We start from the raw sequence: 16,424 nt of genomic DNA on the forward strand, positions 1-16,424 counted from the left end.
TTAAATGAAGCCTTTTATTATGGTAAGAAAGACAAAAAAAAAATTAAACTGATGCTCAGGATGACTACATGCTGCCAACACTCAAACATAAGCCAACAAGAACTGACAAGTGTTTTAGGAGGAAAAAAAAAAAAAGAAAGAGTGAACCTGACCGAAAAGAAAAGCACGGTGATTTCAACTCAAGTGTTACAGAACTTTGGTGTTAAATCAATAGAAAACGATGCATGTGTGATAATGAGGCGAAATAAACTAAAAATGAACGTGCTGGCGTGCACATATAACGTGTCCTCTCATTGGACGAGACCTGACTGAGAATTTTTTATTTATTTATTAATTTTTTTTTTTTTAACCAAAGGCAAGAGAGAGAAAGAGACGACAGGAGGGAACAGAACAGAAGCTGGATACGATGGAAAATACCAAAACCGAATACTGACAAATGTAGGTAGAAAAATATGATACAAACGACAGAGAAGTTGAGAAGAGTCGACCGAACACTTCTTTTAGTAAAAAAAAAAAAAAAAAAGACATTGCACTGAAACCATCATCATGAGCCAAACACTCACTACCAACATTTTCTAATGCAAAAAAGGGAACAGCAGCCGGGAATTCTGAAGTAGTGTAGGTCTTATAAATCTAACATCATGACCCGTAAACCAAGCAATAAAGCAGATGAGGTTTGTTGGGCGTACAGATCCCTACATGGCACCACAGAGCTTTTTGCACGCTTCATTGCTTCGTTTTATTGTTTCACAATGTTACGCCGCTGGGCCCGTATATGGTCTACACATACGGGCCAAGCTGTGAGAGGAAATACTAGGGGAGAAAAAAAAAAAAAACAAAGAAACAAAACACACGGAGCTGTGATGTTGAATTGATGAGGGAACATTGCTTTGTGCCTCTGCGGGCAGTAAGGCGTCAGTGCCAGGATGAGGTTGTTCACAGTCCTTTTGCGGTGCCCCGGTAGTGTTCTGGTTTGTGTTTGGAGCCGGACCCGAGGCTGTTTGGACGGGCCAGGACTGAGCACCCATCTGTCAGTATGGAAGGTGTACTCTTGTTGTATTATTATTATTATTTTTACTTCCTTCCACAATAAAAACTGATAACAATGGCAAAGTACGGACTCTGGTGTTGAAGTAGAGCAACATTCAAGTTCAGCAAAAGATTCTAAAGAGGACCAGATTTGTAGGTAAAATGTGACTGATAATAAACACTCAAGGGTTTTTGTCTTAAGTGCTCCAAACCCCCCCCCCCCCCCCCCTCCCCCCACCACAAAAACAAAAACAAAAACAAAAAAAAAACAACAAAACAAAAAAAGGTTATTGCCATGGTAGCTAATGTTGCAGCATTCAGTTTGTGTGGCTCCTCTCAAACATAGGCACTGAGGTGAAGAGCAGTTAAAAAGTCTGGGAAGGTAAACGCCACGTGTCCTCGCTGTTTTTAGTTTTGTTTTTTTTTCTTCTCTCTCTTCTATTTTACACCAAAACTGGATGAGGCCGAGCGTAAAAAAAACCCAGCAGGACTTAAACGTGTGGTTTACAACACCATCCAGACTCGATCTGTCACTAACCTATAGTTCCTAAAAGACGCTAAAACATCATGAAAAATTAAAACGTGGCACTCGACCTGTTTAATGTTAGATCTCGGACCATTAAAAAAAAAAAAAAAAAACAACAACAAAGGGATACCTTTGCAAATGTACAATTTAGGAGAAAGACCATCCCATGTGAAGCTGCACCACAAAGTCAGTGTGCTGAAACAGGAAAAAAGAATCCACTGACGGCTGGTAGACGGTTGTTTGATAAGCATGACAACAACAAAAAAGGACTTCATAGCATTAAAGACATACAAACGAAACTGGCATCTATCTGTCAAAAGAAGAAAACCTATTATGTTACATTAAAACTAATGGTTTAACACTTATAACTGAACCCCTGTTAAAGATATGAAGCCTGTTATAAAATAATTTCCTTATTTGGCAAATAATACAAAGAATAAAGAGTGAGTAATGTCAGAGATAGAAGAATAAATGGCACAGTTTTATCTGAACTTTCAGATTACAACTATGAGATGTAAAGAACTACTTTCAGGTGGGTCGTAAGGTTCACAATTGCAAACGTACTCCTTTTCCTAAATCAAATAAAATACAGTATTCCTACCAATAATGAAAGCAGAGAGAAACAAAGTCACATCTATATAATGGCACGAGTTAACTGGGGGAAAAAAAAGAATACTATGGAGATGTTTACCCAGCGTTTGATGATCAAAAAACTAAAGTCAAACTTTATATAAAGATACTTCTGTGTCCACTTTAAAGCATATTGTCTGTGAAAAGACTGAAGTACTCTGGAAATATGCCATGTACAAAACCTCTCCCCATATAAACAACATTCACACAAGGCACTTCATTCAGTAAGAAAAGAGAATCACAGTCCTTTCTACCACCAGAAACTGCCTGCATAGCAACAATATGAGGACAAAATCTTTTCAGACTTTTGTGTGGTACCACAAAAGAAGTTTCAGACAAAAGTTGTTTTTTTTTTTTCCTTTTCTTTTTTTTGGTTTTAAAATAAGCACTTCACCGAATAGTAAAACTTTGTCTGTAGGTTTGAAAATAAAAACCAGAGTTCATTCCTCTTAGTATTTTCCCCCCAGCATTATCAACTTAGGACGCTCTGTACACTTTCTGGTGTGGTTTTAGTGATACACAGTGCTCCTGGGATATTAAGTGTTTGTATTTTTTTCTGATGGCACTCAGAAGGCAGACGCCGGTCACCGGGAGATAAGAGCGGAGACGGGTTTCATCGGGGTTTCCACAGTGAGGCTCCGAGGCGTCCCCTTGGGGCAGAGACAAGAGGGGCGCGAGTGGGAGGATCCGCCTGAGTCTGAGAGGTGTGGAGGTGTGGGGCAGAGATGGACAGCGAGGAAGAGGAGGAGGATGGAGACCACAGGTGGTGCCGCAGTGTGTCCTGCTACCTGCTTCTCAGATTCTGCAGGATTCCGTAAACTTCTTCTTCTTTGCTGAGTCCCTCAAAGAAAGGCAGCAGGTCCAGGAGCTCCGTGTCATTCATATCGTCAAACCAGGACTGGACCGGGACCTGGATGGACAGAGACTGGGTCTTAGGTTTGATTTATGGGCACAGGATGCAGATTAACCTCCTCAGAAACATGAAGTAATTAATGGAGTGAGCTTTACAAAGTCTCAGCCTTATTGAACAGATGTACAGCTTGACGACACGGACTATTTATTTAGTATTTATTTTATTGGTTTATTTAACAGGGACATTGTGCATTAATTCACTCTAATTTAAATGCGCCAGAGTTAGCTTAATGGCTATTTTTCATCTACAGTCCCTGGACAGATGTTAAATTGTCACCCTAAAAAGTAACACATGGTTAAAAACTTCTAATCAGTTATAATCATGGTAAATGAAATTGTGTTAGTGATTTTTTTATTGACATGAATCCAAGATAAATCACAGCTTCAAAAAAGTTTTCTTTACTCAAACTAGACATCTTTTGAAAATTCTGCTGAAATTCAATTTTATCATTTTAAGTGTGAATCAGTAAACTCAAACTCTATGATGTATATGTGTAATATTAGCATTTCTAAGGGTGTCAGTGTGCACCACTTATTAGAAAATAAAAAATAAAGCACTACTGTTACAAAATGAGAAAGACATTGACAAACAAATGTATTACTTTAATTTTTATAAAATCAGGTTGCATTTTGACTTTTTCCTTGAGCAAAAAATATCTGAAACTCAGTTTTGCAATTTAGGCATTTTTCCTTCCTTTTTATAGTAATAAATACATTTTATTTATAGGCACCTTTCTTGGCACTCAAGGACACCGTACAGTAAAACAGGAGAGTATAAAACAAGCAATAAAACAGAGTAAAAAATAAAATAAAATTATATATACATATGTATATATATATATATATATAGATATAGATATAGATAAATAGATATATAGATAGATAGATATACACATAAAATATTATTATATAATAATATCATTTATTTTATTTATTTTTATTCAATATATCAACCAGTTGAATATATGTGATCTGTATTCTATTTATCCATAATCTACTTCAATATTCTAAAAATCATCCTAAAACACAGTAATGTGTTCTGAATGAGCGGTTAACATCAGCACAAATACTGCACAAACATGTTCAGTTCCAGGGGTTCATAAAATACATTTAAATGAAGTAATTTATTGTGTATGTTGAAATGTTCAAACACTTGCTTTCCCTAAAAAAAGCTTAAAAAGGATGCAAGAATAACTCGGGGCTGTGAGTGTGTGGATAAATGATAGAAGTTGAAAACAATACAGAATATATAAAAAACTATTACATACGGTTATATTTGGAATTATCATCTGGTTAACATTAAATAGACAGGGACATTTTCAGTATAAAATGATCAGATAAATTAAAAGTCATAAGTGTGTGACGCTCAATATTTCCTGGAGGAGGAACCTGAGACTCACCCCTGAGCGTTCAGCCGAAACTGTTTTTTATTTGCTCAGTAACAACCGCCTTAAGCGCAGCAATAAAATGAAACTATTTCAGCTGCAGGATCATGTGTTAATAAACAGCCTCAGAATTAAGTCAACACATACTGAAATGTCTGTTTGGTATAAATGTAAGTCATTTGAAACTAAATCACAAACCTGACAATTATAACTTTTTCCTGCATTGAAATAAAAACTGACGAATTGTCGTATTGTCGTGTCTTGCATCCGCGGCAGCTGGATCTAAACCGAACTGAGGAAGTGAAATCAAACAGCCAGTTGTAAATTTGATCCATCAGTCAGCTGATATTGTGTGTTGACACGTTGTAAAGCCTCCGATTTTACTGTCTGACTAAAACTCCACCTACTGTTTCAGTGTTTAGTTTGATGTGAGCTCCTATATCAGACATGGTGGAAACATGGCGATTTTCAACTTTCCCTGCAAATCCATTAATACGACCAAAATCCCTGTGAAAGATCATCACTGCAGCAGGTTTACACTCCTCATATGCTACACCATGTTTTTATACATATTCAGCTGAAATATATAAGCGACAACAACTTTAGAGTAATAATTCAACAGTGTTAAAAGCAGCTGTTCATTAAATACTCTAGATTCCTCTCCTGTCATGTTAGATGTACAACATATTTACATTTTTAGCAGACTGTGATCGCAACATGATGATTACGTTTTGTTTTTGTTTTGGTCAAATAAATTCCTTCCTGATGCTGAACCAGCAAGAAAAACATTGTAATGGAAAATGGATGAAAATCTGGTTCCCAATGTTGTGATGTGTATTTTTGCCCACTTCAGATCATATTGGTCTGTATCTAGAACCTGAACTAAAATGATTTTGACACCATTGATTGTTAACATCGTCAGTATAATTTTTGCTAGCGATATCTTAATCTGGATTTTTTTGCTTCTGATCCGATTTTGTTAGAATTAATTTTGCCGATACCGATTAAATACCGACTTTTAACAATGACATTTTGATATAAATTAGGAGTCATTATTTATAGGTTATTATGCAATTATTTTACTTGAGATCACAGTTGGGCTGAATGTGGAACCTGAACTAAAACAAGTGACACGTTTGACTCTTAATAACTTTAGTAAAATTTTTGTACTTTCCAAATTCATACTGTGGGACAAATTAGAACCTCTGGCGGGTCGGTTTTGGCCTGTAGGCTGTATCTTTGCCACTGCTGTAGTGTATCTATAGACAGGTCCGTCCAGGGATTATATGGGGGTGCTTTCTGCACCGTTCATTAATGATGTGTGGATCAGTGGGTTACTTGCTGGTCAGGTTGGTGGTGGGTCAAAAGAATGTCAGTTTATTTGCGGGGCGGGCTGAGTCGGGTCGGGTCAAATAATTCCACAAAAGCCCCATGGGTTGAAAAAAAAAAAGCAGACTCATGAATAACTACTGTACATACCTCATAATGAGACCATAAAGTGAAAGTGACAATTATAGATTCTTTACTAATTCCTCTAAGCCCCCCCAATCCTAATTTTTGCATTTCACAAATTCATCCCACGGGCCGGAACAGACCCTTTAATGGGCCGGTTTTGGCCCACAGGCCGTATGTTTGACATCTGTAGCCTAGTTTATTCCTGCAACTCTTTCTGGAAAGTTAGCTACAGTCACATTAAAATGACAGGTAAGGTATAAGAAGAGGAGGAGTTAAAGACATGTAGTCATCCGTCACTTACAGCATTTTCTGGGTGGAAAATGTAGGAGGCGGGTGAATTGTCGACAATGATGACGTTGTTGAGCTCTCGTCCCAGCCGGCTGAGGTCTTTGACATAGTTGCCTCTGTGAAAAACGCAGGATTCTCTGAAGAGTCGCGCTCGGAACACGCCCCACTGGTCCAGCAGATCCGCCACGGGGTCTGCATACTGTCCAATCACAGAGAAGCATTACACAGCTACGCAGACCAACAGCATTTAACTATCAATACATAACATTTCTGATTGTTGGATGTCGGAAAGATACTCTGATCACTAGTGCTGCTCCAGGAGATACTTGCTGATGCACTATTAAAGCAAAGCAGGTCACCCTTGTCTGTTTACTTAAAGGGAAGACACCTCAGGAGATACTACTCTATGACACAACAAGCACCAATGACTAGCTTTTACCTCAACACTCACTACGCCTTCATTCATACACTTACCCCCATATTATTGGCTAAGATGCAAAAGACACAGATGGACAGCAGAGGACGTGTAAAAATTCAGATGAAGATTATAGTACAGAGCATTGAAATATAAATAATGTGTCACTTCTCTATAGTTTCTTCTGTGCTGAAACCAGATTAACCCATAAAGACCCAAACAGCCACTGGAAACCATATTCATCTATTGATGCAAAATGTTTAATACCTGTTCATTCACTAATCCTATCAATACATGTAAATAATTGGTGTAAAATGCAGTTTGTCGTCTTGTCAGGGTCATCAGATACAGGGTTTCGGCAGGTATCAGAAAATCTAATTTAATGCTTTTTAATGCCCTTTTCAATGCCACTTTAAACAAATTTAATGCCCATGTCCAACTGCAGATACACATATATATTTTTATATATGCATGGCGGTTTGCTGTCACCGGGCTTTAACCAGGTTCTGAATAGTTCCTCCTCCAATCACCTCTGCTGAACCTTGCATGTTCCCATTTTTCTGACATTTGCTAATATTACCTTCGCTCTTTTGCCACAGCATAAGCACACTCACAGCACATTGCATTCCAAGCATCCGGTGTTGTGACTTCATGCACCAGCCATAAACAACAGCCAATTAAAGGGTTCCGCCTGTCAATCATCACACTATAATCCAATCAAAATAATTAAATGTTTATATAATCAAAATAATTTGTGAATAATAATGCCATTTTTCCATCAAGTGTATTTAATTTTTTTAATGCCTCTGGACATCTAATTTAATGCTTTTTAATGCAATTTAAAGCCTTAATTTTCACAAAATCTATTTAATGACTTTTAATGCTTTTTAATGACCCACAGAAACCCTGAGATATGACCCATTTGGATGTTCAAAGGCTTCGTGGTGAACGTGGAAACATAGTCAGCCATGGAAACACTGATTCACCAGTAAAACCCATGGAGTTTGATTAATGACGCTTCTGTTATATTCAGTTAATGATATATTTAATTGAGAAAAGTCACTATTTCCACAGTTTCCTCTGGTTTAGATATAATAACCCTCAACTGCAATCTGAGCTTTTATGAACATCTGCATGGTCAGTAAATAATATTCTGGAAAATACTTGATTTTCACTGAAGAAATACAAAATACAGAAGATAATATTATAATAAATGCTGATAAATAATTAAAGAAATAATAACGGAGGTGAAATTGATTTAGGAACTGCCACAAAAGTAGCACTGGGTCGTTATGGGTTAAACATTAAGTAAAAGTATGTTGGGATCTTAACACACCTTGGCGAGACTGGCTGTGAAGAGCACACATTCAAAGAGCTCTCCCATCTTTTGAAGAAACTCATCTACGTGGGGTCTTTTCAGCACATACACCTGTAGGATGTTTAATGCCAGGTTAGAGAAAAAAAAAAAACAAACGCATCATCAAAACAGTAAGAGTGTAAGAGAGTTCAACAGTTAAGAAGAAAAGCGTTGCAGATCTTCAGGGATCACAGTGGCTGCCACCCAGTGCAAGTAATCATGAATAGGCCAACCAGGATACACACAGCCTATCCTGGATTACTTGAACTGGATCACAGCCTCTCTCATCGGGTGTCTTCACACAGGAACAAAATGATGTCGTTTCCTTTCACTAATATAAATATCAGTGGGTTTATTTTGTGTGCAACGTACCTGATGAACAGTACCATCGATCTCCACTGGAACAATAAAATCAGCATTGCTAATGGGCTGTGGAAGAAAAACAGAACATGTCAGTTTATTCAATATGTTGGGTGTAGTACCACAACTGGCCAGCAGATGCCCTCCTAGGAACACTAGACTTGTGCGATTTACAGATTGTCAAAAATCTCTGGCAGAGTGAAGTGAACGTCATGTTATTGTCCTCCAGCTAATAATCAAACACAACAGACAACGGGGCGGTCGTACTAAGAACAGGAAATGGACAGAGGGAGAGTGAGGAGGACAAAAATGAGAAGTATAACTAGGCAATGGAGAAGAAGATATCAAAATACTCTGATGCCACATTCCAGACATTGCTTTTAAAGCTCAAGATAAGCAGTTTTCCGGCTACTCTTATGCTTTTATTTCTAAGTCTTATTGTCCTAGAATATTGCCCCAGTTCCTCCTCCACAACCTGCTTTATCTACACACAATGTATTAACCCCCCCCCCCCCCCCCCCCCCCCCCCCCAAAAAAAAAAAAACCCAAATGATTATATGCTGCAAGCTACCGGCAGAGTCGACACTGGATAGAGAAAAGACAGATTTACAGTATGTTTTACACAAACTGCAACAGATACAGTAGAAATACAATGCAAAAAATGTTGATTAACTACGCTGATGTAAAATTAATGTCAAACATTGGACATAATTATGACAGGAAACAATACAGATTGTGCTTCACTGCCTGATTCCTTTTAAAATGTGTCTGTTTAATACTGTTTTAGATTAACCATCTGTGTCGCCCCACTGGGGTTTTAATATGTTCGGTCTGCTGTCTCTGTGCCAACTTTAAATGTTGTTTTGTTGTTCACTGGCTAATTTAACATCTGGAAAAGGACGACGGATGAAAATTATCCATTTGACAAACACTGGCACAATTACAGTATTGTTAATGAATGTCCCTGTATAAACAAACAAAAATAAAAGAAACAGACGTAGACATAGAACACTAACACACAGGCTTGGTAATGAACAAAGATACTTTTATAGAACTGACAAAACTGAATCAAAAATGCCTGGTATTATTTGATGTGAAATTTCACTAGAGAGAAAATTTCTTCACCTTCAGATCATGCAGCAAACAGTTATAACACATTTTTATCAATGCTATGTTAACCAGCAGCATTAAGATGTGGCAAATAAGTCATTTTTTAATGCTACCAAACTGCTCTCAGTGTAAAAAAAAATGTGCTGGAAAATAAAAGATTTGCGCTGTAATATAATGTAAAAAAAAAAATTGATACTTGTTGAGAAAGGCATAACATTGGAACCACACTTAACATATTATGGTTCCTAGAGCCAGAACATAGTTGGATAAGATGGCATTTCAATATGCTGTCCCCTCTGCATGGAATGTCCTGCAAAATGACTTAAAGCTATCTGACCTTGTTACTTTGGGTGAATTTAAAGCTATTTTAAAGGAGCGTGAAATCAATGAGTTTGGTCATTGTAACTGTTATTAAACGGACACAAATTATTGTTTTGTAATTATCGGTTATAAGTTCTTTGGATTATGTGTTAATTATGTCTCGTCAGAAACTGTGTTATGCTGCTTTTCTTGACCAGGTCACCCTTGGAAAAGAGATTTGTAATCCTAATAAGGTTTTTACCTGGTGTATTTTTATATATATATTTATATATACACTGTCTATTAATTCAATGAAATGAGAGTGCTTCAAGTTGTGTATAAATATTTTAATGCTGCAAGTGAAAAAACGCCAGTGTGTTGAAACTTAAAACTGGAAGAAGAAAATAAACCATGAGTGGAAGCAGTTACCTTAAATGAGCTGTGAACGAGGGTTTCATCCAAGTCAATCACAACACACTTTCTGCCATAGTCAGATATTTTCATCTCGGGTAGGAGGTATTTGGCTGGTGGCTACAGAGGGGAGAAGATAAACAAAGTCAGGTCTAACAACAGACGCTGAGTGTGTCAGAGAGTGGCATGGAAACAGAGATAGCAGACATATACTTTGCATAAATTTACATGTAAGGCTGAGCAGAAAAGCCAACACCGTGTTAGGAAGGGCTGTTTCATGGGCAACAATGCAGCTGAGATAAAGCCATGTATGAAATGTGTTTAATGGACTCGGAGCTGTGAAATGACACCCTCTGGATTCTCCATCTGGAGACACATTCTCTATGGCCACCTACACAGATGTAACGCTGCCTCGATCAATCTGTGGAGATTCAATTAAACTGGGGCCATGCAAAGTTCTAGCAATACCCATTTTAGTGAAATGTGTCATGATTATGGTAAGATGGGCTTGAGCTTCAGTGCAGAAATAAAGCTGCATCAAAGTCTCACACTTTACTTTTTCATATTATTTGTCCGGTGGTGATGTTTCTCGTGGATCAAAGTGGCTCTGCTGTCCTGGCCAGAGCTCCATTAAAACACAAGTTAATCTAAATTATTTACCTGATTATGTTAAAAAAAAAAATTAAATAAATTAAAAAATTCAAAGCAGTTAATTGCCTTTACTGAGACAGTGTACATAAAGCCTCATGAATATGGGTTTTATTTTAACTTGGCATTTTATTTTTTATATTATTTGGATAAGTGGCAAAATAAAAATGTTTAATTTCTTGCGTTGAAGCACTTGAAGTGATTATTAGAGACGATTTTGCACGTCTGTTGTGAGCAGGGTTTCTGCAGGTTTGCACAAGTTAACTGTAAAACTATAAGACCTTTTCAGACTTTTAAAATGTAAATTTATAACTTATTTGGCATGTAGACTGAAAAAAGTACATGTATGATAAAAAAAGATCACAATCCCAGATTTCCCTAATGACTTGAAAAGTGAATTAAATTATTTGCATTCAATGTGAACATTTAAGTAAAAAGGACAACACACAGCTGTACATATGCAACAGCTGTGTGAAGTTTTTAATAGAAAAAAGTGACATTATCTCATAAAACACAGTAGCTCAGTGTGTGTGGATAAATTATGCAGTTTGCATTAGTGTTTTTGGTTCCTTTTAGTTTTGTCAAAGAGATCAAAACATATTTTCCCCAAAGAAACATTTAAAGGTGAAACCAAAGTTAAAGCAGCTCTTTAAAAGTTAACTTCACAATCCAATCACTTCCAAAAAAGACATTTTAAAGCCTAAATTCCTGGATTTTTAACTTTTTAAAGGACCTGCGGAAACCCTGAGGTAGCCTGTTAGTGTCACAGTATTTCTGAGAGATACAAACCACCAAGTGTCACTCATGCAGATCAGGCACTGAGGCACCTTTTAAACCCATAGTTGCATATACACCTTCCACACAGCCAGTGCTACAATCGGCTGAAAATGAACCGCAGTACAGTAGCAGAGCTTAAGCTCTCTGAGGAGCGCTGGAGCCCACACAGACAGGATGTGCCAGCACCAGCCCACTCAGCCTGCATGCAAAGGAAAAGGAAAAAAGGCAATACATACACTAGGGACAGGGATGACCTCGACCTGGTCACACTACAACACAAGAGAGATAGACATGTACATACAAAAACAGGGTGAGGGGTAGGAAGGAGAATTAAAAAGAAATAAAAACAAAACAAGGAAAGGATCGACATAGAAAAAAAACAAAGAGAAAACACTATTCACACAAATAGACACTTTGCGACAGATAAAATACCTCCAGACATGTACAGACTAATAAACCTGGAGTTTAACGGTTGTAAGTCTGATTAGTTTGTGCTGTTTGTTCTTTTGTGGAGCTGCTCACCTTGGGAGGTGATCCGTTCTCCTCAACAGGTGGAGGCAGAGAGCTGGTGTTGGTATTGGTGGCTGGTGGTTCCACATTATAGTTGCGGAAGCAGCAGAATAACGTGCTGAAGATGCTTCGGCTCCTCTGCTTTTTCAGGCTGCTTTTCGACTGGGATGCTGTCAAAACAAGAGGAGACAGGAGAGCGGAGGGTGAACAACTAGATATGCAAATCCAAAGTGCTCTGTCATAAAGAAATGGAGCAGGGTGAAGCCAGGAAGCGTTAATGCTCCGTTGTTTCCTCGCTGAGCTGTGGATGTCGCTCTAATGAGTGAGTAACTGTGACTAAGGGCTGGGCAACACAAAGCAAAAACCATACCTCGGTATTCTCTGCAAAGTGGGCTAAATGTCATCTCTAAGTCAAAGCCACATGTGAGATGTCACAAGCACTTTTATTAAAAACAGACATGCAGGGGATGATCTTAATTTGTCACATGATCTCCAGTTTCACACATTACATCATTACATACAGAACAGTTCTACTAATGGTGTAAATAGAAAACTAGACTTCACATTGTGGGTTGATGTGGTTCAGGTTGTGACTGCATGGAGGTGCATTTATTGTGATCCTTACCACTATCTCCATTAACCCTTTATGTGCCAGAGGTTTTTTTGTTTGTCTATTTTGATATCAAGATTTCAAAAAGCAGTTTCATTCAATTACGTTGCTTGTTGCAATATGGTGACTTTGGTGCTTAAAGGCTTAAAATGTTTAATTACTCGATTTTAATGTACATTACTTTCTGTGATGTTTAAGAAATTACTGATATATGTAGCTGATTCTGTATTGATTTTTAAACAAAATATTCACATGCAATTCTGACATATGACACTTCATTTTGAGAGTAGCATTATCTATCTTCCACCATTTGACTCCTCGAATTAATTTTTCTCTCAACCTGCTTACGTCTCACAATATATCATAATATGTGGAATAATAACCCCTACGTCACTGAATGTATCATATGTCCAGATTCTTTCCAACATATAGGCCTAGCCCTCATTTTTCTCCTGCCTCAATGGAAATAAAGTAAATAAAGGTGAACATTCAGATGGTTTCACTGACGTAAGTGAACTGCTGGTGTCCACAGATGTCTGGCCTGCTCTAACCATGCAGCAATCCTGGTTTTCCAAAGATGCCTTGTTCAAACACCAGTATAAACACAACTGCAGAGCTCTTTTATGTTACGAGAGGTGTTAAAATATTTTCAGTTCATTATGAAACTGTGGCAGGACAAATTAGACCATGAGAGAGTGGAGATGCAAACACTGGCACAGCTTAGCAGAACAAACCAGTTATGTAACGCAACATCAAACTACATTACTATAAACGGTACCGTTGCATTCTGTTGAAAATATATTGAAACACCTTAAACTCCAGTCCAACTCTGATGAGCTTATTAGCATGTTGTTATCCAACGGCGTGAGCCACACTGAATGACAATAGGTAAGATCTTGACAGAGTGATCAGATGGCATTAGGGATGGTTTTGTTGACAAGGCCTGGCAGAAGCACTGATCAGAGAAATAACAGGCTCTGTGACTTCATCAGTCACACATAGCGACACTTCAGAGCATGCTCAGATCTGATTGCAAATTGCCTCTCATACCACAACCATGGAGCAGGGCCTAAATCAGACACTGAGCTTTTATAAATAGTGACAAGTTGGAAGTTGCACGCTCCTCCCCTTCTTCTTTTGCCCTGCCGTGCCTCCTCCAACCTGATTGGCCTATGAACCTCCATTTTGAAAGCTTGCTTACATTTCCCTCCCATGTTTCAGCTGGCAGGTGAGTGACTGAAGCAGCCTGGACGTGCACAAGGGGAGGGAGGTGGTGGGAGGCCCCCCAAGACCCTGCAGAGCCTATACAAGGCTGCATTCCTCTCCACCCATTAGTCCCCCATGCTCACCCCTCGGCTTAAAGACCAAGAATGCTTTTGCAACTGAAGGACAGCAAAGAAAAAACTGCATTATGTCATGTCTTTTGGCATCTTGATATTGTCCTCCTGACCTTAAACGAATACCCTCCGACCATTTGTCACCAACAGTGTTCTGCTGACAAAAAATACAAATGATTTCTCGCAAAAATGGCCAAGAACATAATGCATTCACTAAACAACAAACTTCTGACATTCCGCTGAAATACCAATTAGTTTTAATTCAACACAGCAAGATATTTTCCAACGAAATGTATTATCTTGATGCCAAACACCCCCCCCCAAAAAAAAACAGGCCAAGCCTGATAACATGAAGCCAGTCACAGTGTTATTCAATTTCCCATGACTTTCAGATGACTTTAAAATTATGTTTTCCAACTTGAGATATTCAGGAAGTGACAGAGTGAAGACGTGTTAAATACAGAACATTTTCTTTTATCATTATCATCTATCAATCTTCACTAGTTTAACTGATCTATCAACAAGTACATAGCATTGTAACATTTGGCAAGCTTAAAAACTAACTTTATAACCTGCGTGGAACTGCTAATACCATTTATGTTTGATATTTACTAGGCAAATGTCTTGGATTGACTTTTAGAAATACTGAATCATCTCAGCTTTTGCTCTTGAAAAACAGTCCTGTTTTAATAATAAAAATAATTATCTACTGAGGTGAACTTTCAACCCCCATTTACACTATCTGACAATTGGACACACAGGTAAAAGAAAAATCACTAAACTAAACCTACGCTTCAATTCCCAAGCCTCAAAACAAAAGTGGCAGACTGCATTAGCAGAGAACAGAAATGAAACAGTATGCTGGAGAAATTCCTGATGCTGCCCAATGTTTCCAGAGTATAAAACAGCCACCAACTGACCTAGTTCACTGGAAAATACCAAACTTCACATAACACTGCAACAACCACCACATACCAGAGTAACAAACTGATTTAGAGATTTGTTTGTAGATACTGCTGCAGCATTACATTACTCACATACTTGCGAATTTACCCTAAAGGCAAATTAACCACGTTGTTCTCTGTGCTGTAACCGCTTGAGAGCAACACTGCAAGATGATGACTTCTGTCATATTAAGCCTAAAAATAAACCTATTCAGCATGTTTCCTTTTCATTTAACTGGGTTTCATCTCGTCATTTCAGTGCCACCGTACAGTAAAACTAGAATGATGAAGCAGTTGTTTGTGGCTTCCTCTGACTCACCACTACCACCAGCTGTTTTATCGATTCAAGCACAAAGACCTTCAGTAAACCCCAGGAAATCCCCACGCAAAGGGGGCAGAGTTGAATAAATCACTCACATCTGTCAGGTACAGTGCATGAGGGGAGGGGGTTAAGGTACACAGAAGTCACGGTACATTCATCAATCTTTGCACATGGCCTGCTAACTCTAACATCTAAACTGTGATGGTTCAGGACAAATATAGCATCACAAACCTACGTGAGGCTAAAAATTAACCAATGAGGTAGACCTGTAGCAATTAATTAGATGTCAGTTATCAAATTAACCAGCAGCCATTTCGAGAACTGATTTATAGATTTATGGAGCAGTAAATGAAAGTATTAAGCTGTTAAACCCTGGACCATTTGTTTCTAGTCTGAATCATTTCACCATAAGACAAAACAATGAATTCTGCCATTTGTAGAAGCTTCACTCACATAAAACCAAGTAACGATCAGAAAACAGCAGAGGTATGACAAAATTCTTAATCACTGCCTCATGATGCAACCTTTATTTTTGCACTTTTTTAGCTCCTTTAGTGAGTTTTAGTGGTAGAGAAATACTAATAATACTGTTGCTGCTTTGTGTTAGCTTAGCAGTGCAAAGTTTGTCACATTGGTTTTTGTTTTAAGGGGTTATTCATGACATGCTGGTCTCAGACTGTTAGCTTGTTTTAGATATTTGCCCATTTAAGTGTTTGTTGTTTGAGTTGTGTTCCGTTTTCTCAAAATTGGTTTTGTTGAGCTTTTAGCTGGCATTCTTCTGGTTAAATGGATGTACAGCATGTGTATACTGCCACAAGTATTGCATGGCAAAACCCTGGCATGTTGTAAGATGTTCAAAAAAAAGAGTCTCAAGTTCTAGCTTCTCACATTTTTATTTTTTTCTATTTCTTCCTTCCTGTATAGTGGTAAACTGTAAACCTTTGGGATGTTGACCAAACAGAACAAATCAGAGAATATCGTCTTCAGTTTTGGGAAAGAATGACAGACATTTTTATGGGTTTTATAAACCAATCACCTGCTCAATGAATTGTGAAAATAATCCACAGATTACTGCAGCACTATAGTGAGAGGTTTAAA

General features: G+C 38.0%; 1 protein-coding gene across 2 annotated transcripts in view; it reads right to left on the minus strand.

The window, feature by feature from the left end:
* LOC115437120 (CTD small phosphatase-like protein) overlaps positions 1-16,424 on the minus strand; it is a 24,746-nt gene continuing 8,322 nt past the window's right edge. Inside the window, exons 2-9 of one of the 2 annotated variants that reach the window (XM_030160247.1) lie at positions 12,126-12,283; positions 11,840-11,872; positions 10,197-10,298; positions 8,370-8,426; positions 7,977-8,069; positions 6,239-6,424; positions 1,303-3,095; positions 1-1,257 (exon numbers count right to left, since the gene is read on the minus strand). In XM_030160247.1, coding sequence (XP_030016107.1) covers positions 2,970-3,095; positions 6,239-6,424; positions 7,977-8,069; positions 8,370-8,426; positions 10,197-10,298; positions 11,840-11,872; positions 12,126-12,283 — 755 coding nt within the window. In that variant the 3' untranslated portion in view covers positions 1-1,257; positions 1,303-2,969. The remainder of the gene's footprint in view (positions 1,258-1,302; positions 3,096-6,238; positions 6,425-7,976; positions 8,070-8,369; positions 8,427-10,196; positions 10,299-11,839; positions 11,873-12,125; positions 12,284-16,424) is intronic. The other variant, XM_030160248.1, reaches the window with a different exon arrangement.

Source organism: Sphaeramia orbicularis, chromosome 17, assembly GCF_902148855.1.
Source record: "Sphaeramia orbicularis chromosome 17, fSphaOr1.1, whole genome shotgun sequence".
In the NCBI taxonomy this organism is placed as follows: domain Eukaryota; kingdom Metazoa; phylum Chordata; class Actinopteri; order Kurtiformes; family Apogonidae; genus Sphaeramia; species Sphaeramia orbicularis.